General features: G+C 39.7%; 1 protein-coding gene across 1 annotated transcript in view; it reads right to left on the bottom strand.

Annotated features, from left to right (window-relative positions):
- Positions 1–3,022: 3,022 nt before the first annotated feature.
- Positions 3,023–20,529, bottom strand: part of LOC118826685 (phosphatase and actin regulator 1-like) — a 120,125-nt gene continuing 102,618 nt past the window's right edge. Inside the window, exons 9-13 of the mRNA XM_036597716.1 lie at positions 16,173–16,228; positions 12,830–12,891; positions 10,777–10,917; positions 5,473–5,549; positions 3,023–3,698 (exon numbers count right to left, since the gene is read on the bottom strand). Coding sequence (XP_036453609.1) covers positions 3,683–3,698; positions 5,473–5,549; positions 10,777–10,917; positions 12,830–12,891; positions 16,173–16,228 — 352 coding nt within the window. The 3' untranslated portion in view covers positions 3,023–3,682. The remainder of the gene's footprint in view (positions 3,699–5,472; positions 5,550–10,776; positions 10,918–12,829; positions 12,892–16,172; positions 16,229–20,529) is intronic.

Genomic DNA, 20,529 nt, shown 5'->3' with positions numbered 1-20,529 from the left:
CAAACGCTAGAGGGCGCTCCCGAGTGAGTCCAAAATGAATGGGTTTGTATGGAGCATTTGAGCAAAATCATAGTTTATAAATGCTGAAACATTTTTAATGTAAAAGAATACAATTGATTTCCTGAACACAGAGCAGCATAAAACATTTTAACACTGCTGTTATATTTTTAAGAGCTTTTAAACTCGAGCTATAGGAGTTTAAAACGGTGCCTCATGTACGTTCATGACGTCTGTGATCGCGAACAGCCAATGAGCTTCTCTGCTCACCAAACAATCAGCACTCAATAGCAGTAATGCTCGCCTTCTGCTGCCCAGAACCCGTTTGTTGTAGAAAAAAGGAAATATACAGGTAAGATTTCTTTGTTTTTTTTAGTGAAATACATCCTTCTACTTTCTAAAATTAAAGGAAAGTTCTGGGCGAGTGATTAGAAACTATTTTAACTTGTCATTTTTAGCCGTTGAGCTCCATTTACTCATTCATTCAGGACTCACTCGCAGGCGCCCTCTGCTGTTTTGCAGTCATGTTTTTGATATAACGGGGGAAATAAGAAGTGGCCAATCTCCTCATAAAAAGGCTCTGATGTTGGCAACTTTCTCAATGGGAAGAAAGAATGCCATTTTTGAAAACTGCTGCTATTGCACCCTGTGTTACACAAAAAGGTCCAAACCCGATGCGCTTTGCCGTAAAGACATTTTTCCCCTGAATGCCACCAGCTCTGGATTACGAGGTCATTATGTAGTCCACATACAATGCTAGCAAGCTAACACTGCTGCGCACTGAACTGACATCATAAGAATTGCAATCTCTCTAAAGTTCCCAGCATGCTTTGTCCAGTGTGCTGGTTAAGCTGCTTTAGCAATAGCAGTCTATAGTATAGTATAGTATAGTGTAGTATAGTGTAGTATAGTATAGTATATATAACAGCTGGTGTTACTGAAATTAGTTAAACCACAGTATTAAACTTCATGTGACATCAGTGCACAGGAGAGTTAGCAACATCCACATTTCGGGAATTTGATTGACATTTCAACATTTCCACATAACAATCATTAAGACGTAAACAAAGTGATTCAGAGTGGTTTGGTGTGAAACGCTCTGTTCTAGAGAAACTCAGAACTGTTCACAGTGGTGGTGATAGGAACCAGACGTCTGAAGAGTTTAATGCCTCTGAAAGCTTTTAAAAATCCATTTATGATACATACATGCAGTGCTTTATAAGGCAAAACAGTTCCCAACCTTTTTTTCTCTTTAGACTTACCACTATTTTACCATTAAGACACGTAGGTTCCCTGGTGGTTTTGGAGAGTAAATAAAATGGCTTTATTTATGTTGAACCCCTGGTTCTCATCACCGCTACTGTAAAGAAAGTCATTCTGTTTCTCTACAATGAGCCATTTCACATCAAACCACTCTGAATGACATCTCAGCCACTGAGTTAAGCAGAGGTTGTATAAAAAAAGTGGGAGTAATCAGTTCGTAATTCAGAGGATTCGGTGATTCAGCGGAAAAATGTATGAAGGACAGAACGTAATGGCTTTGGATCATTTTTGTTTAGCAGAGGCTAAACAGAGCAGCAATTTCTGAAAACACCATTCACTTTTCCCCACAGACAAAATTAGACTTCCGACGTCTACGGGTGTGAAAATGCTTGCTGGTGATGAAGCTAATAGTACAACGTACGCTTTTCTGGAGCACTTATTTTTGGTTTTTCTTTGCTGGACAGCTCCTTTAAGCAACTTCAGCAGTCAATGTGCATTGCATGTTTTCGTTCTTCACTGGTGACAAAATTTTGAAACCCTCGCGAACCTTATTACCTCGCCTAGCGAGTCACTTTGTCACACTTGGCGCATTCTCAGAAAAACACGTTCGCGAATGTATGAAAACTTGGTGAGCGATGCATGCTAATACGCTAACGAGAGTGGGGCTTAAATCAGGCCTAAAAATTTGAATTACGAACAGCTGCACATTCTTTCCAGGGCATTTAGGGACGAGCGAGAAGGGGCAGACGCATCCGTCCAGAAGAAAGCAAGGGGAAAAAAACTGTTTACATTGTCCCAGAGTACAGCCATTTTAGACCATTTTGGAATAAAAAAAGGACACAGATGGTCGGGACTCGTCGAAAATGTGCCGTTCACGTTCACATTCTTGCTCATGCCGCGTTGTGCGTGTTGAGAAAGAAGCTGTGTAGAACAGAGCTGTTCGTATAACAGGGTGGGGATTCCACCACAACAAATGCCCTGGAAAAAAGTCTGATTCCATCATTTAACATCCAAAAAAAGCTATCAGATAAAACATCCCACTAGCCAGTGTAGCACTGGATAGTTATAATTTAAAAAAAGAAACATACAAAGCATCTCACTGACCTTCAGAATGACTTAGTCTGTACTATAGGATACACCAAAGATAAAAAACCAACAAAAAAAAGAATAAAAACCCAAAAACAATATCCTTATTATGACGTTGGCCTACAGGCTTTAAGAATATTGCTCAGTCTGACCAACTTCAGAAACCAAAATTAGGGAAAAGGTGGGTGTGGAGATCACGCATCAGTGCACCTACACAACTCTATAAACTCGTAATCATAGGAGTACAAACAGATGTGCAATCCAGGACTAGAGTGTTATTCATCAAAACGGAAAAAAAAGACACGTGTATAAAAGAAGAGACAGTAATAAATAATTCAAATTGTTAAAAATCCCTGGGTTTCGCGCCCAGCTCCTCAGAGAGATTTGGGTCGAGCTAGATTCCCGACAGCCTGCAAGGCTGAAGGTGACCTTCGAAAAAAAGAAAAAAAGCAAAAAAAGCAAAAAAAGCACAAAAAACAAAAGAAATTCACAAACAAATCATTCAAAAGAAACGCACAAAAAGCGAAAGCAAAAACAGACTCACATCCCCTCCCAAACAGCTCCTCAAGCAAAGCCCTTCCTTATTTCAATATTCCTTATTTAAATAATGCGCTTGCACAATTAAAATATCCTATTTAATAACTCGGTATAAACACAATGTACATTTCGTGGAGACGCGCAAACTAAAAGAAGTCTGCGCTCCACGCTTCACAGTTTGCTGCGTACAGTCTGTACAGTTCGGATGCGCTGGAGATGGCCGGGTGACCAGCAGAGGGCGCTGGATGAATGGATATTGCACAAGAAACCCAGTTTTGTCTGAGCTGAAGCTGTGCCATGGCAGGCTGTGGGCTGAGCGCCACCTCCTGGCAGAGACCAAATGAATTTTTTTACGGCCGGAGAGACAGTTTTCTTCAAATGGAGCGTCGAGAGTCCAGTGTATCAGTGAAAACAGGCAGGAATCAGGAAGAGGGAAAGGAAAAGTGTGGTAGGAAAGGCCATTCCAGTTCCTTCCTACACCCCGCCCTCACCACAGATGCCTAATGTGATGGGAAGTGTAGCATGAGAGTCTAAGCACTGACACCCCCTAAACACCCCCCCTAAAGAAAAGCCCAGGGTTTACCCAGGTGGTGCTTTGCTACTGTGAGAGTCCGGGCTGGCTGGGTGGTGAGGCGAGGGGAACGTCCGAGTCTTGGGGAGTTTGAAAAAGGCATGTTTTTTTTCATCCCCTTCTCCTCGAGGACTTGGCTATTTGTGTAGATTTGGGCACCATTGACTGACCAGCACTTGTGGTTGGTAGCGGTGGAGGTGCTGCTGGAGCACTCCGGACAGTGGAGGTCTACGGTCTGTGAAACCTGCACACAAACATCAGACACCACACTGTAAATACTCACTAATCACTTTTCTGTCAAAACTGATGCTTCCATTTTCATTTTTTTGTGGCCTAAAAGAGTAAAAATGATTATTAATTTTACAGACAGTCCACTGACTCCATTATTTAAAGATCAAACAGGCCAAAAACAGTGCGTAAACATGAGGGATGCACAATCAGAATTAACATATTTTTGCTCTAAATATGCGACTGACCAATTTATTGATTAGACTTTGTCAGATCTTTCCTGTTTAATGATGTGCATAATGTGACACAGGTTAGCACTCGCACTGCTGCCACACCTGTACCAAAATACTGCAGCATAACTGCACACGACTCGTGCTAAATAGCCAGTTTCCTCTTACTTTTGATGTAGCACTTTATTTGATTCAGCTAATTTTCTGTTATTAAAAATGCCAGTTTGGCCTGATAAAGAGCAAACAGCCTTATTTACACTGCAATTTTGGCTGAAAGGCAAAGGAATTCAAAGTAAAGGAAGTAAATAAATAAAATTGGGCCAAAGTCATCAGCCAATTTTACATCCTACTAATGAGAATTGCAACTGGTTAAAAAGACACAAAATTTTTTTTCCCTGCATTTTCAATTTTGCATAGCCGGTTGAAATTTTTCCTAAAATTCTTTAGAAAAAGTATAATTTTACTTTACTGAAGAATATTTAAAAAAATATAAATAATATAATATATAATATAAAATGCATAGTAAAAATAAATGAATAAATAAATAAAAATAATAAAAATAAAATTATTTTAGATTTTTTTCCCCAAAATTCAGGACATTGTTGTTATTATTATTTACTTACTATTATTATTATTTTTTTGTTATAGATAGATAGACAGACATAGACAGATAGATACTTGGGAAAAGAATTCTAAAATTAAATATTTATACTTTTCCTTAAGAAGTTTAGAAAAAAATTAAACTGGCTGGGAATTATTTTGATATTTTCATGATGTTTTCATACATTTGTTAAAACTATTATAAAAATTGAACAATTAGGGTCTGACAAGTATAAAATTTTGTGGCTGATACCAATACCGATTTTGAGGGGCTACAAACTCCATTATCTGGTAATACTGACTGCATAACTATACATTGTTTAGGTTTAGTTTAACAGTGGTTTACTAACAGATATGATTGACAGTTCTATGCAGTCAAACTTCATAAACTCAGATGAACAACAGAAACTCACAGCTAATATAACTTACACAATATAAATACTGCCACACTGAGGATGGAGCTACACAGTTCTATTTCTGTTTAACACCTTTTAACTAAAGCTCAAGTTTGAATGCATTTTACATGTTTTTGTCATTTTAACCAACTGTTTTGTGTTCAGCTTCACAGTTGGTGACTCATATTGGGCTCCTCGCCATAAAAGGTCTTGCCTTGTCGGTTGGAGTTTGAATCCCAGTGAAAAAAGTCAAAAACAAGTGGCTTCAATTTCAGCCGATATTTTCTGCCAACCTGTCTGCTGGTCAGGCCCTACAAACAATAACCGACACCGGTGGCTTTCATAAGCGCGGCCCACGGTGTGAAATCAAAGCCTGTTAACCAGCATTAGGTGCCTTCATTCAGATTAAATCTTGCGTCACTCTGAGGAAAAGCTACGCTGAACGCTAATGAGGCCGACATGAACATGTGGCTGCTACATAAGCAGCTCCAGCACTTCATATGTGTGTTAATCCTCCTCAGGATGAGGTGCTCGGCTGCTCTAAAGCTCGCGTGGCTCTCCTCACCTGGTTAAATGGCGGCTGGATTCATGCACTTCCATCTCGTTGCTCTTGTAATCGTTGAGCTCCTTCCGTATGGCAGCCTGCAAGGGGCAAAAAAGAAGCGTCCATCAGAGAAGGACAGGAATGGTGCTGTTAGAGAAACTCTTGCATCATTCAGCTTCACTCAGAGGATTTAAATAATGCAAAACCACCCCACCTGTGATAAAACACACAGGCATGCGCCATGAACACACAGACTTTTCACATTTTTCTCTCTCTGCCTGGACTTAGTGTTGTCTCACACTCAGAACCAACGTACAAAAACATAATCATCTTTAATGGCCGCCTTAAAAGAGACAAACTCAAATATATTACAGTTCTGCCATTCAAAACTCCACAATCACTGCTGTGAATAATACAAAAGCAATATGGTAGCAGATACACAGATCACGCATAACATTATGACCACCTCCTTGTTTCTACACTCATTGTCTGTTTTATCAGCTCCACTTACTATATAGGTGCACTTTGTAGTTCTACAGTTACAGACTGTAGTCCATCTGTTTCTCTGATACTTTGTTAGCCCCCTTTTACCCTGTTCTTCAGTGGTTAGGACCCCCATGAACCCTCACAGAGCAGGTACTATTTGGGTGGTGGATCATTCTCAGCACTGCAGTAACACTGATGTGGTGGTGGTGTGTTAGTGTGTGTTGTGCTGGTACGAGTGGATCAGACACAGCAGTGCTGCTGGAGTTTTTAAACACCTCAGTGTCACTGCTGGACTGAGAATAGTCCACCAACCAAAAATACCCAGCCAACAGCGTCCTGTGGGCAGTGTCCTGTGACCACTGATGAAGGACTGGAGGATGACCAACACAAACTGTGCAGCAGCAGATGAGCTATCGTCTCTGACTTTACATCTACAAGGTAGACTGACAAGGTAGGAGTGTCTAATAGAGTGGACAGTGAGTGGACAGTGTTTACAAACTCCAGCAGCACTGCTGTGTCTGATCCACTTGTACCAGCACAACACACACTAACACACCACCACCATGTCAGTGTCACTGCCTGATCGGTGTAAATGTGTGAAATCACTGTAATGCGCTTCTGTGTAATTTTACAGACTTCAGGTATTCAGTAGGAAGCTGTACAGGAACGGAGCTGCAGATGGTTCTAAAACGACACAGAAAGCTGTAGAACACTGAGACTGAAGTTCTCAATATCCAGAATTTTTCAAAAGTGGTGATCAAACCTCGAGGCAGGTAACTCGACAAAAATGACTATAAACTGGTAATTACAGTTTAGCATTTAATATCATGTAGTTCTCAAAATACTTTTTAAAGTACAAGTAAAAAAGACGGTTCCTTCAGGGTTCTTTAGTAAAGAAAAGGTTCTATAAAGAACCATAAACACTTTAAGAACCCTTTGCCTGATTAAATGGCTCTTTGCATCATGAAAGATTTCTTCAGAATGTGTTGTAGATGGTTCTACATGGAACATTTTTGAGAAGGGTTCTAAACAGCACCCAAAAACGTTCTTCTATTGTTACGATGTCAAGCTTGTAACAATAGAAGAACCCTTTTGGGTGCTATATAGAACCCTCCTCAAAAAGGTTCCATGTAGAACCATCTCTAGCACATTCTCCATCAATCTCAAGAAACATTTGATGCAAAGAACCATTCAATCATGCAAAGGGTTCTTTGAGTATTCATGGTTCTCTATAGAACCTTTTCTGTTACTAAAGAACCCTCGAAGAACCATCTTTTTTAAGAGTGTACTTTTGGTGTCTAGTTTGTAGTAAAACCTGTATTTGAGTTATAATTATTTTACTGCAGTTTATTATTGTACAGTATGGTGCAAAAGTCAGTTCATTTCCAGTCAAAACTGACATTAAGTATTAATTTATTTATTTTTGGGAGAGATTTCTGAGAAAATTAGATCCACCTGCATAAGGAAGGACAATAAGTTTAAAAAAAAAGGTAAACGATTAAAATCTAGACATTATATTCAGTTATTGAGGTTTCTGTGTGATGTTCAGTGAAATATGTTTCCTGCTTTTGTTCCTGACGCTGAAAAATTAACAGTTTGTATTTTTGACAGGAAATTCAGTAAATAAGCACTTCTGCGCTGTATTTAAGAGATTCACTCAGTAATGCAGGATTCCAAACTTCACAACAGCAGTGTATTTACTCAAAGGATATGAAGTGAGCTGTTAATGGGGAAAAACATGTTCTTTAAACTATAGATATTATTGTTCTTTACATATCTAGATGAGAGGGAAGGGTCTCTAGACTCTTATTAGTACGTTGATGTTTAACATACTAATAAGGGGGCTTTACATAACCAGACCTCACACTGCTCAAACCCTCACGCTGCTGCTAGGTGCTGAGCGCTGTTTCAGGGTGAATTTTTTACAACATTGCACCGAGCCTGTGGGAGGGGCTAAACACAATAACGGCCTTTTTTTTTTTATCTCTGATATCCCATTCAGCATGTTCCAAAAAAATAAAAAAAAAATAAAAAATCATCAGCCAATTTTGCTCTGACCATAAGCATTTGTGATCGACACATCCTACAATGAGAATGACAACTGGTTAAAGACACTAAGGTGCAGTTATTGCTGATGAATGTAATGGTACCAAAACGCATAGTAAAAGAAAGAAAAACTAAAATAAAATAATGGAAAAAATGTAATTTTATATTAACACAATACAATTGTTTTCCATAATTTCAGTCTAGTTTATTTTCTTTGTACTATTTTTTTATATCCCAGTGTGTCCTGAATTATTACTATTATTATTATTATTTTTTTATGGAATTCTTTTGGAAAATTATGATTTAACTTCCCTGAAAAATTTTAGAAAAAAAAACAACTAACGGTTAAAATGCAGAGTAAAAAAATAAATTAATTGATTTTTTTCCCCAACATTCAGGACATTTTGAATACTTTTATACACAAATTCTAAAATTAAAAAATTCTACTTTTGCTCAAGAAAAACTGGCTAAGAATTTTTATTCTGATTTAAAAAAGGTTTCTGCTAATACCAGTATACCAGTCCAGTACTGATACCGGGTATCAGATCAGTGCCATCTCTAGTAAATTAATCACTATAAAGAATCCTGGTCAAACCTGAGATTTCTCTCTCTCTCTCTCTCTCTCTCTCTCTCTCTCTCTCTCTCTCTCATTTAAATTCTGCTCCACAGCCAAACTGCCACAAGCACTCCGCTGTTTACACGTTTCATGATAAAAACAAAAGAACAAGGGGGGAAAAAATAGAAGAAAGAATAAGAAGAGACAGTGAGAGAAAAACAACCAGAGAAACAGAGAGCTGAGCCGCGAGACACTGAGCGGCGTGTTTGAAGTAGATAAGCTCAGAAACGAAGGCCGGCCGCTGAGACTTCCTGTCTCTTCCCATTGTAAACAAAATGCCAGTCGTCTCTCGGTAACATCACAGGTGAAGAGTGTCCTTCTGCAAAAACACTCCCTGCTCTATTCAGCCACACTCACTCCGTTCTGTTCCAACACCTTCCTCGCTGCAAAACAACCCGACAAACCAAAGCAAGAGTAAATTGCCATGGGGGAACAGGGTTTTTACAGCCTATACAAGAAACTTACGAGCAGTCGGGCCCTCGAGGTTGAGAAGAACATTTAGCACAAACAAGAAACAAAACAAAGCCAAATAAACAGGAGTGGTACACGTTAATTAGCGATTAAAACAGTTTGTAAGCAGTATTCTGTGTATATCCACTGGATAATCAACGTTTTAATTTGTCTCACCCATTTTCTCACACAATCGACTATTCTTCACTCTGTTAGCACCGACTTACGTGAAGAACTACAACAGTTGCTGCGACCGAAGCCCAAATCATAGCTGGGATGTTATACGAAGTGATGTTTTCTCTCTTATTGCTTTTTTCCCCACACATAAGTATTTTTCACACGTATTTCATTACACGTAAGTATTTTCCTAAATAAGCTTTTTTCATAATTATATTCTGGGTGCTTCTCTCACTACAGTAGGCTGGACAGCTCAGCAGACAGCTAACAGGCTTCGCCAGTAATATTCAGAGACAGGCTTTACTTTCGCCCCCTATAACACTCACTAGCCTGCAACTGTTTTGATTTTAGTTAACTTTTCAATGATTTTTGGCATTGTTTCATTTTTTATTCTGTTCTTATTCATTTTAATACTGCCAAGCTGTTGTTTTACATCTTTATTAATTTATTACATTATGTTTTTATTTATCCCTATTTTATCTTATTTATTAAGTTACTATATTGTTGTAAGTTTGATGTTTTATTGTTTTTTATTACTATTATTTATTACTATTGCTATTGTTTTATTACCATTATTTTATTTTTATTACTACTATGATTATTATTACTTTTTAGCATTTGTTATGTTTTTAGTATTTACCTTCTCAATCTCTGATCTCTGTATTGGCTCAGCTACACTGTAAATGAGGGTCTCCCTCAATGTACTCCAAGTTTAAATAAAGGTTGATTGACTGACATACACGTCGCTGTTGTCGGAAGAAAACCTCGTATCTCCAAAATGGTCACTTTACAGGAGAAGGAAAAAATATACTTTACTTTTAATGGAAGTCAATGGAACCAAACTTTACAAGCCATTCTGGGCCGTTTCTTTTGGTCCATTCTTCATGAAATTTAGATACAATGTAAAGAGCATTTCAGGTATTTTCAAATTATGTCAAAAACTGAAAAACGACAAAAATGGAGATACGAGGTTTTCTTCCGAAAACAGCGATATGAAAAAATTGTCCATTACAAGCTTCAAATGTCCATGTTCAAAACAAATGCCACAAAATGTAAATTTAATCACAAAATGCCAAAATAATGATTGTTATCAACAACTAAATGTTGAAAAAAAAAACAGCAAACAACAACTTGTAAGAAGAAAATCGAAACTAAGCCACTGTGTTGGAGGAAATATCAAATTTACACATTTTTTTAGCCAAGACATGTTTGAGATCTGAGGTTTGCCTCTTTAGTTTAGCATTGGAGCTGCAACTAATGGAAGCTCATGTACACCAGTTACAGTGCACAGTGTAAACAAGCCTAAATCACCAACTATTATCTGTATAAATGAACAGAAGTACATTGTAGAGCTTAAAACAAAACTGCACCCATTTTTTATAAACAACAGTGTTTTAGTGTGTAATTGGTGGAATACAAGCTTCCATTGCTTGTTGGCTACATTAGCCTTGTAGCTCCAGTGCAAAGCTAAACTACAGCCTTTGTCACTGTTGAGCTCCAGGAACACAGGTTCTGAAAAGTTCACTGCTGATCCGATCACTGCGACTTGCCTTGTCTGCAGCGGTCAGGCGGGTCCAGGGTTTGTCGGCCCGCCGGTCGTAGTCCTGCGCGTCAGCCACTTCCACGTAATCACAGAAGCGGATGAGGATCTTGGCCTGTCGCAGTTCCTCCACTGTGGGCCTCTGGCTGAGCTACAAACACACATAGATTCACACATCACGGTTTGTACATATGCATCCAAACCTTGAGAAAAACATGTAATAACACAAAAAGAAAGAATAATTTTTATGATGATAACTAATTAAAAAGAAGAAAAATATTAACAGAAACCAAAATTGTAACCCAGTCCATGTAGCGCTGGTCGCTCTAGTCCCAGGACTACAACACACTCTTTAAGACTGTAAGATTCTGTTGTTTAAATGGTTTAAGAAGTGTTAAAATAGAGGACTGACAATCAGGTCAGTCCATAAAGCACCGTTTAACTTAAAATTAAAATCTAAAACTTCAATTTTCAAACTATATTTAATCATACCGGCCAATATTATCAGTTATCTGATATTTATCTGAATTTTTTGCCCATTAAAACCAGAATCATCAGGCCCAAATCAGAGATTTACACTGCTTTTGACAACAACTAAAAAAAAGCAAGAAACACCAGTTAGCATAATGGCTAATGTGGTGCTCATTGGCTTTCATTCATTATTAGCCACTTTTGCATTTCTGGGTAAATATTCCTTTAATCAAGGAGCCCAAAGGCAGCCAGTCAGCTGTACTGGACAAACGTAAGCAGAGCTCACGAGGAATTACGTGCAGCCGAGACTGGTTGTTCTTTTCAGTCAAAGAACAGAAGATAATAATCTTTCGAAGCTCTTTCAAAAAGTCCTTTGTAACAAGGAGCAATAATGCGCACTCATCGTCTCGCGGCGCTCCGATGAATCATTTCATATCAAAGGGATACATACGGCCCTTTGAGGTGAGCTACTTGTGAAAGCCATAGCGCAATTGCTTAGCAACAGACAAACTGCCAAAAGCCAGACTGGACGTTTGTATCTGTCTGGATCTTAACTTTAACTCAACTCTTGAAATATTTCAGTGTAAAATAGAAAATTTTCATCAAAGGAATAACTCAGTGCAAAAACGCATCACACGTTTTCACCCCTTACTACTAACATATTCGATCAGCCAAGACATGTTTGGTGTCTGGAGTTTGCTTCTTTAGCCTAGTACTGGAGCTACGAAGCTAATGTAGCAAGTTATGGAAGCTTATTAATTGGCATTGCGCTGACCGCAATGCCAATTAATAGTTTGTTTTCCAAAATAAAAGTCTCTGTACATTTAAAATCTGCCTGAGGAGATTAAAAATTAGTTAGATCTTGTATGCAGGACAGTAATCTGGATGGTCCGAGGGTGGACCAGCAGTGGCAAACAGTCAGCGGGGTGCCGACCTTATCAAGCCAGCGGAGCGATATATGCTCGCTATCTGGGAAGGAGCACGAGGGGGTATTCAGCAAAAGTTCAACAAGTTGACCAATTTCCTGGTCCACCTTACCCCGAGATCAAGACAAGGCTGAGTCCAAATAATGTTGAGGCAGAAAAAAAAGGCCGTCAAAATGATGTCGAGACCAAGATGACCATCATAACGATGTCAACACTGAGAAGAGACCATCAAAATGATGTTGAGAGCGAGACAAGACCGTAACTACGATATTAAGACCGAGACAAGACAGTCAAAGTGATGTCGAGACTGGAACTGTTAATTTAAGACTACAAACTACAACACCAGGTTTCGTTTGAAGCCTGAATTCTGTCAGTACTTTTGTCCATTTGGTCAGAAACCAGATAAGCAAGTCTATTTGAGATGGAAATTACTTATCAACTCAATGTAGTTTGAGACAAGTGTGTGATGATTAAGGCAGGCGGTTAGCATGATGCTAATTGCAGTAAATAAGCTTTCATTACCCGTTAGCTACATTAGCCCTGGAGCTGCAGTTCTGCACATATCTTGGCTGATACCTTTAGGGTGAGGGGAGAATTTTGTAAACCAGATCTTTCACCAACCCACTCGTTTAAGCACTGAGGCTAAAGTTAACAATGCCGACTCACCTTGCGCGTTAGCCTCCGTTTGATTTCCCTCTTCTCCTCCAGCTCCTCCTGTTCATTCCGCGCTGCAGAAAATGAAAGCAAAAGAACAGAACACCTGCCATTTATTGGTTTCCTGCCAAACAGGGCAGTCCGGCAACACACAGCCCCCTGAAGACCCCCTGTTTAAATTCTCTTTTCAGGCGATTGCGTACAATTACGATTGCAGCCTCTCGGTCTCGCACTCGAGGAGAACTGTAAATATTACGTCTTGTAGCGGTTCTTCAGTAAAGCAATGATTATACACAGAACCATAAAGACCAATGCTTAAATGGTTCTCTGCTTGGGTAAATGGATCTTCTCTACGATAGAGAATTTCTTGTACAGTAAAGAACCTTTTTAAGAATGGTTCATATGAAACCACCTAAAAGGGTTCTGCTACTGAGAACCACATAGTACAATATAGAACTGTATCGGCAATACTAAAAGTGTACTTTTCCACTACAGTTTGCTGCTTGTTGATTTTGTCTCCTGCGAGCACTGTCCAGTATAGTGTCGGGACCAAGGCCTGTCCCCTTCAACCCCAGGCCTCCAACGTAATATTATTAAAAAAGGAAATCTTCTAATACTGGCTGAACACTTACACTAATAACAGTTTTAAGTCTAGGTTCCAGACAGGCTTATGCATTCTTAGGGCCTCTCAGTGAGACATTCATATTCCCTTTTAGCCAAAGCTTAACAATTTGATTGTTGATTACATGTTTAACCTATTTACTTATTAATTAAGGCTGTGTTTAATCCAAATCCTTCACCATTAGTCTGCTGAGGGTATCACTTTGAAAGCTGTATTTGAATGAGAGGGCTAAAATTGCGGATCCCATCACAGCAACATAGCTAAGTATATGATGTGCTGCAGGCATATGATGGGCTTCAGCCTGGAGACGAATACAAACTACTAGGAAAGTGTGTTAAATGTGTAAAAAAAAATAGTGACATTAATAAAATATTGTATTAACTACTTACAATACATTGGCTGTGTTTACATTCAAAGACTTTTGCCTATTCGAGTGAATACATTCCAATTATAGATGAAGACTGAGGTGTTTATATCTCACTTTACTCAACAATCTGATGGAAAATCTCTGTTTACATGCTCACTACAAGAAATCAGATCCAAATTTCCGTGTATGCACAGAGCACCACTTAGTGTAGACGTTACCATGACAACAAGCACCATGTGAGTCCAGTCAGAGTGAGACGAGCAGCAGTGAGCAGTACTTGTGTTTTTAGCTGCTTTAAAATGATGTCAGACTCAGGGAAACGTCCTTCACATGTCCTTATTAAAGAAGGCCGAGAGGAAGACGTCGTGATCTGAGACACATAAGCTGGACGTCCGTCCCACTGCCGTCTTTTAAAGCTCAGAGCATAAACTTCGTCTCCTCTGCAGACCAGTTTCTGCTCCGCCATGTTGAATGTTACAAACTGTCACTATGACGTGACGCACATGAACAGAACGGACTTAAACTTTCTGATAGGGAAAGTAATCAGATACAGGCATTTACACGGATATTATTCTTCTATTTAATGGATTATTTACAGGATTACCCACCTCGTTCAGTCGGATAGACACTGTATTCCGAATGGCCTCAATTGACTAGTCTGTTCCGACTGAGGTGTTTACATGAACGTATTCTAATCTGACTGAGCTATTAGTCTGATTATTAACTGACTATGAGGCTGCATGTAAACGTTGCTATTGTTAAAACTCTCTATAAATAGCTCGACAGATGAGTACAAAGCTATTAACTATGTCAAATTATATGAGTTTAAATGGCTTCGACTTTGTGTTGTCATTAACTCAAAGTAGACATCTCCCATAAAGAGAATTTAAGTGAAATCTGAGCCGGCCGAGCAAGCGAGTGCACTGCGGCTGAGGGAAAAAGAGAAAACGGATGATTCCCTGGAGCTTTCGTTGCTGGATTCTTTTCCAGTGCGTTATCAGGAAAGAAAGCTTGACTTTCTCAAAGAAAGCTGCAGGCCCAAAAACACAGCAGGCTGTCTGGAACACATCAGGGAGTAAATGCAGCCTTCTGGCATCCGAAAACGTACTTACTATCAAAGGGAAACAGAGCTGTTCCACTGGGCTGATGTTCTGTGTTATAGAGGAGTTTTAAAGGAGTTTTATATGTATGCTTTGAACTAAGGATCCAGACCACTATGTAATGCGTGTGGAAACTACACTCAAACTGTCATGTGCATGTGGTTCAGAGACACTATTGACTGAGACTCAAATATTACATCAAAGCCTTATATCTTTATTTGGGTGTTTGGCCAACTGCATCTTCCATGCAAATTTATTTATTATTATTTACCTATGCAAATCTCTAGATAAGCACAATAGCTGTGGTTGGTTCCATGTGACAAGGTACCTCAGAAAGGGCTGTTACATGATCTTTAACCATTATTATAAAATGGATAGTTCTGATTGGCTGAGCCAATTGACAAAGCTTTAGTGAAATATTAATATCATTGTGCTGTTTATGGAATAAGCATTGATCCTTATGTCGGTAACCGCAGCCGACCTCACCTACACAGCTTGGAGGAAGAACAGTTTATTGCAATTAGTATCAATAATAAATTAAACTCTGAAGAAAATGCAGTGATTGTGTAGCTTAAGCAGTTCCCAGGTTCCTAGAGTGTTGCAAAAGGTTTGGGTGGTTGCTAGGGTGTTTATAACAAGCTCCCACTGTATCCCATGTGGATGCTAGGTGGTTGCTATGGAGTTCCAGGTGGATGCTGTGCTATCCCAGGTTTGCTATAGAATCTAAGGTGATTGCTAAGGTGTTTAGAACAAGTTTCCATTGTATCCAATGTGGTTGGCTAGGTAGTTGCTATGACGTTCCAGGTGGACACTATGCTATCCCAGGTGGATGCATAGAATCTAAGGAGGTTACTAAGGTTTTACTAGGTGGATGCCGTGCCATCCCTGGTGGTTGCTATAAAATCTAAGGTGGCTGCTAAGGTGTTTATAACAAGTTTCCGTGGTATCCAATGTGGTTGCTAGGGTGTTGCTAGGGTACTATGGTAGTCCAGGTGGATGCTGTGCTATCCCAGGTGGTTGCTATAGAATCTAAGCTGGTTGCTAAGGTCTTGCTAGGTAACCATATAATTCCACCCTCCATTCCTATGGGACCAAAAACCGTAATTCAACGATGATTAAATAAAAACCGTACATCCAATCAAAAAACAGTGCTCAAGCACACCATTTCTGATCAGACCAAACCTTCCAGGGTTGGAACGGTGTGTTTCCAAGCTGTCTGCTTACATGTATGTACTGAAACACAGCAAACCCAGTGTGCACACTTACGCTTCAGGATGTTCCTCTGTTCCAGCTCCTCTGCTGTGGGTCTTTGGCTCAGCCTCCTGCACAGAGAACAGAACACATACGTGTCATGCTTGCTCAGTATCTTACATGTTGCATCAAGCTGTGAGTTTGGTTTGTCTGAAAATGTTAGAGTAAATAAAGGAATATGTTGGTCAACGTACGTTTTGTGGGAAAATAGCCATCCAATGTTAATAGGCTCTAATGTAGCAGCTGTTTACAAGCAGCTCAAAATAAGATATGAAAATAAAGGTTCTTAATGGGTTCCTGGTCTAGACATAAGGTTAGGACGCTGAGAATTTTTATATTATAAGAATGTCCTTTAAACATCTCATTTTATTTTAATAGTGCCACATAAATTATCTATAGAGACTCTGGTCAGCCAGGCTTCCTTCCATGTATAATGACTTGATGGAAGAAATAACATCAATTAATAATGTCAAATAAATTTAACCTCTTCAACTCTTTGAGACCACCGGTGGTTCCAAAACACACGTCATATTCTTCATAACTGTCATATTTCATAAGCTACATTCAAAAGGTGAGAGCTGTAAGTGTCTTCTTTCCAGTCAAATAGATGGGTGATGTAATTTTAAACCCTTATAATAAAAGAAGCTGAACTCACAATGTTTTTTGTCTACTGAAAGTCGACCCATTTTTCCACAAATCTGGGCTGTAAACTATGAACAGATGGCGTCTCTTCAGTGATCTGCTCTGTAAAAATGATTTTTATAAAATAATACAAAGTGCGTCTAAGATTTCTGGCTTTCAGCAGTAAATTGTAAGCATACAGCAATATGTGATCATAAAACAGATGTTCTGTTAATTTGAGGGGAGCTTTTACAAAAAAAATAAATAAATAAAATAAAAATTTACATTTATTTCATGTTGTTACTGAATAATTTGCCTTACGATTTGGTCATGTAAATTCAGATGGACAAACCAAAATATACCCTGGAGAATAAGGTTAAAAGAAAAACAGCCAAAATTCGCGAATAGTTGGTACATTCATTTGAGGCCAAAAAAATGTATGCTAAAGAAAAACAAATGAATGAAATCGAATCATATGATCAGGTGTTTTTTTGTCCAGCACTTCCAAATAATAAGAGGAGACAGCATATAGCAGCGAACTAATGAAGCCATTTTATTTACTATCCAAAACCATCAGTGAACCCACACAAGCCTTCTGGGTTTTTATATACAATGTCGATGGTAAAACAGTTTTCTTTGAGGACTATTTTGCCTTACAGCCCCCCTTGCAGGTACCTACAATTCAGTGTTTTCATGACAAATTTTGTGTAATAACTTTCTGTGAGGGACCTTTTGGAGGCATTAAACTCTTCAGACATCTGGTTCCTATCACCACCACTTTGAACAATTCTGACCCTGTAAGTTTCTCTAGAACAGAGCATTTCACACCAAACGGCTCTGAAAGACTTTAGTTACATCTTAACTATTAAAATGGGTGGAATTTCCTTTTAAAGAGAAGGTGAACATGGTCCGTGTATCTACAGTGGACCCTCAAAACAAAGTATTACCAACTTTAGAATGGTTCTTCACATGAACATGTCCCTTTTACAAAAACAGTTCTTTTAACTTTTAACTTTTAACTATCCACTGAAAGGTTCTTCAGGGAACCAAAAGGGGTTCTTCTACGGCTGCTCAAACGAACACCGCTACTTTTAAGATTGCATAGCAACAGTAAATGTGGAGACTGAACCAATTATGTTATCGAAACAATCCACGCCAAAATGAAGATCACTGAAAGAAACGGCGTCAGAATGGGGTCGTGGGCTGAAAACTGCAAAACTCCACAGAGCATTTCACATTTGGGACTGGAAGCCCCAACAAACAGCAACGCTCTAACCCTCAGGCTAACTGCAGCTAGGACGGCTAACAGCGTTGGTGTGATACGGAGCGACAGCCAGGCCGTTATCTAACGGAGCGTTTGACTGACAGTCTGAGTGACAGGCCGAGCTGTGCTGCGGACGCAGCTTTCGCTACAGCTCGGGATAAACGTCCATTTTGTCCTTGAGGGACCCCAGGGGTTTGCGCTAGAGTTCTTGTATGTGGGTGCGAGTGATTTAGTGAGCATTTGCTGCACTGAAACTGAACACTGCATATAAAAAAATAGAAATGGGATTGGGATTTTAACTTTTCTGCACACAAAGAGCACATTCGCTTTTCAGCTTCGGTCGGTTTTATTCAAAGTGGCTTTATCCACAAAAGAGCTTAGCATTTCCTCTCTTCTTCTTTGTTTACTTCTGCGTCCTGAGCATTAAATGAGTGTTGAATTATTGATGCAAACTTCAAACAAAACAAATCTGATATAGGATTCTTTGCATATCAGAAAGTTTTTGACAGTATACAGACGACAGCGTACAGCAGGCTTCATGTGCTGCATATACGGTTATCTTACTGAATGTATTATGAACGTTTAACGTCTCACTGCGTGTTTGTGTGAGCTGGTCTAGGGCACACGGCAACACACTGCCAGCTGTCTGCCGATCTGTCACCTGCAAATACGCTCGGCTCTGCTCAGCATTGCTCTTAAAATCAACGTGAATCGGAATACTGACACATGCTACGGAGATCTTAGTATATTTTAAAGGCAAAGGACTTCAATATCCAGTACCACTGAAACATTCTGCACAGTGGGGGTTCCCAATCCCAGTCTTGGTGACGCCACACTATGCATGCTTTTGTGCTTCGCCTCATTTAGGATCAAGAATTCAACCCATGAACTAACTAGCTCCTTGTTGGCTGAGTCAGGTGTGATGGGGAGGGAAAACTCAAAAATGTACAGAGCATGGAGTCATCAGGACTGGGATTGGGAAACCCTGCTGTAGAGAATAACATTGTACAAGAACAGACATCAAATTATGAAATAACACAAACAAAATCATAGGCAATCCAAACTTCTCCATGCCCAGCTGTTCCCAAGCCAACTGTTAGATGTAATCCCTCTGTCGGATCTAGGATCTGCCTCTGGGTCTCTGGGAAATGGGACCTTCCTGGTGGGAGCCAACCAGGGGGCATTTTTAAAAGATGCCTGAACCAACCTCAACGAGTTCCTCTCAATTCCCAGGAGCAGTGGCTTTATTCCAAGGCTCTCATGGATCACCAAGCTCCTCACACTATCACAGACAGCAAGCCCAACAACCCTACGGAGAAACCTCATTTCTGCTACTTGAGCCTGCAACCTTAGTCTTTCAGCAACTATCCAAATCTCATGACCACTGACGAAGACAGAGATGTAGACTGACCCGCAGGCCGAGAGCTTGTAGGCCAAGCTCCTGCCTCCCTATCATAAACTGGTCCTCTTCAGTCGGTGCCTACAGGACGACACAATCTCTAGCCCTCCATACTGGCCACCTCTCTCCAGCCCTGGCTGCACCTTGATATCCTGTCCATGAAAACCACAAACAGGAGTGGAGACGAGATGAATCCTTGACGAAGTCTGACATCCACCATGTGTGCAACTACACCAAGCATGTGGACACAACTCTCACTGCACTTGACGTGGACTAGATTGCCTGGAGTAGCATCTCCGAAGCTCCATACTCCTGCGGTACCTCCCACAGCACTGGTCAAGGCAGACAATCATGAGCCTTTTCCAGATATACAAAATAAGTCTGAATTGGAACGGCATACTCCCATGACCCCCTCACACAGTCTGTTGTTCCATGGCCTGGGAAAAAATTGACTACTGTATGCAATCTCCTCTCCAGCACCCTGGCGTAGGCCTTTTTTCAAAAAAGCTTATAAAGTATAAAATAATTCAGATTCCTCAGAGCAGCCCCCTTCGCCGTCATGCAGCTTTGCTCACTCTTGGCATTCTCTCAGGCAGCTTTATGAGATGCCACCTGGGATGTTTTTCCAGCAGGCTCGAAGAAGGTACATATTTGTGGAAAACTCAATTTTGGGAAAGCTTAAAAAAAAGATGTATAATGAATACATTTTTTGTTTCAAAGTAAATTTACATAGGAATAGAAATACATAGGAATCAGCTTCGCCATTAATATTTGCTTCAGAAACAAATGTCAAGCATTTACAGGAATGGTTTGCAACATTTTCTGGTATGGTTCCCGCAACTGACTTGAAGCTTGCTTGGAACTAAGCTACAACCGTCTCAACATGAAACAGCCAATCAACCGACACGTAACTGACAATAAAAGGAGATCCTGCTTATTGACTTTATGTAGGGTTGGTAGTTTTTGATTGTGTCAGTTTCTTGAGCAATGATAAACCAAAAGGAGTTGACCTTAGCGCTTCTGTAACCATCTAGCCAGCTAACTGTATACTGTTTAAATGGCAGATTGTGCCAGATTTTATTAAATGT

The sequence above is a fragment of the Colossoma macropomum genome, unplaced genomic scaffold (genome assembly GCF_904425465.1).
Source record: "Colossoma macropomum unplaced genomic scaffold, Colossoma_macropomum, whole genome shotgun sequence".
Taxonomy (NCBI): domain Eukaryota; kingdom Metazoa; phylum Chordata; class Actinopteri; order Characiformes; family Serrasalmidae; genus Colossoma; species Colossoma macropomum.
Note: the sequence above shows the minus strand (reverse complement) of the source record. Positions and strands in the feature narration are given on the sequence as shown.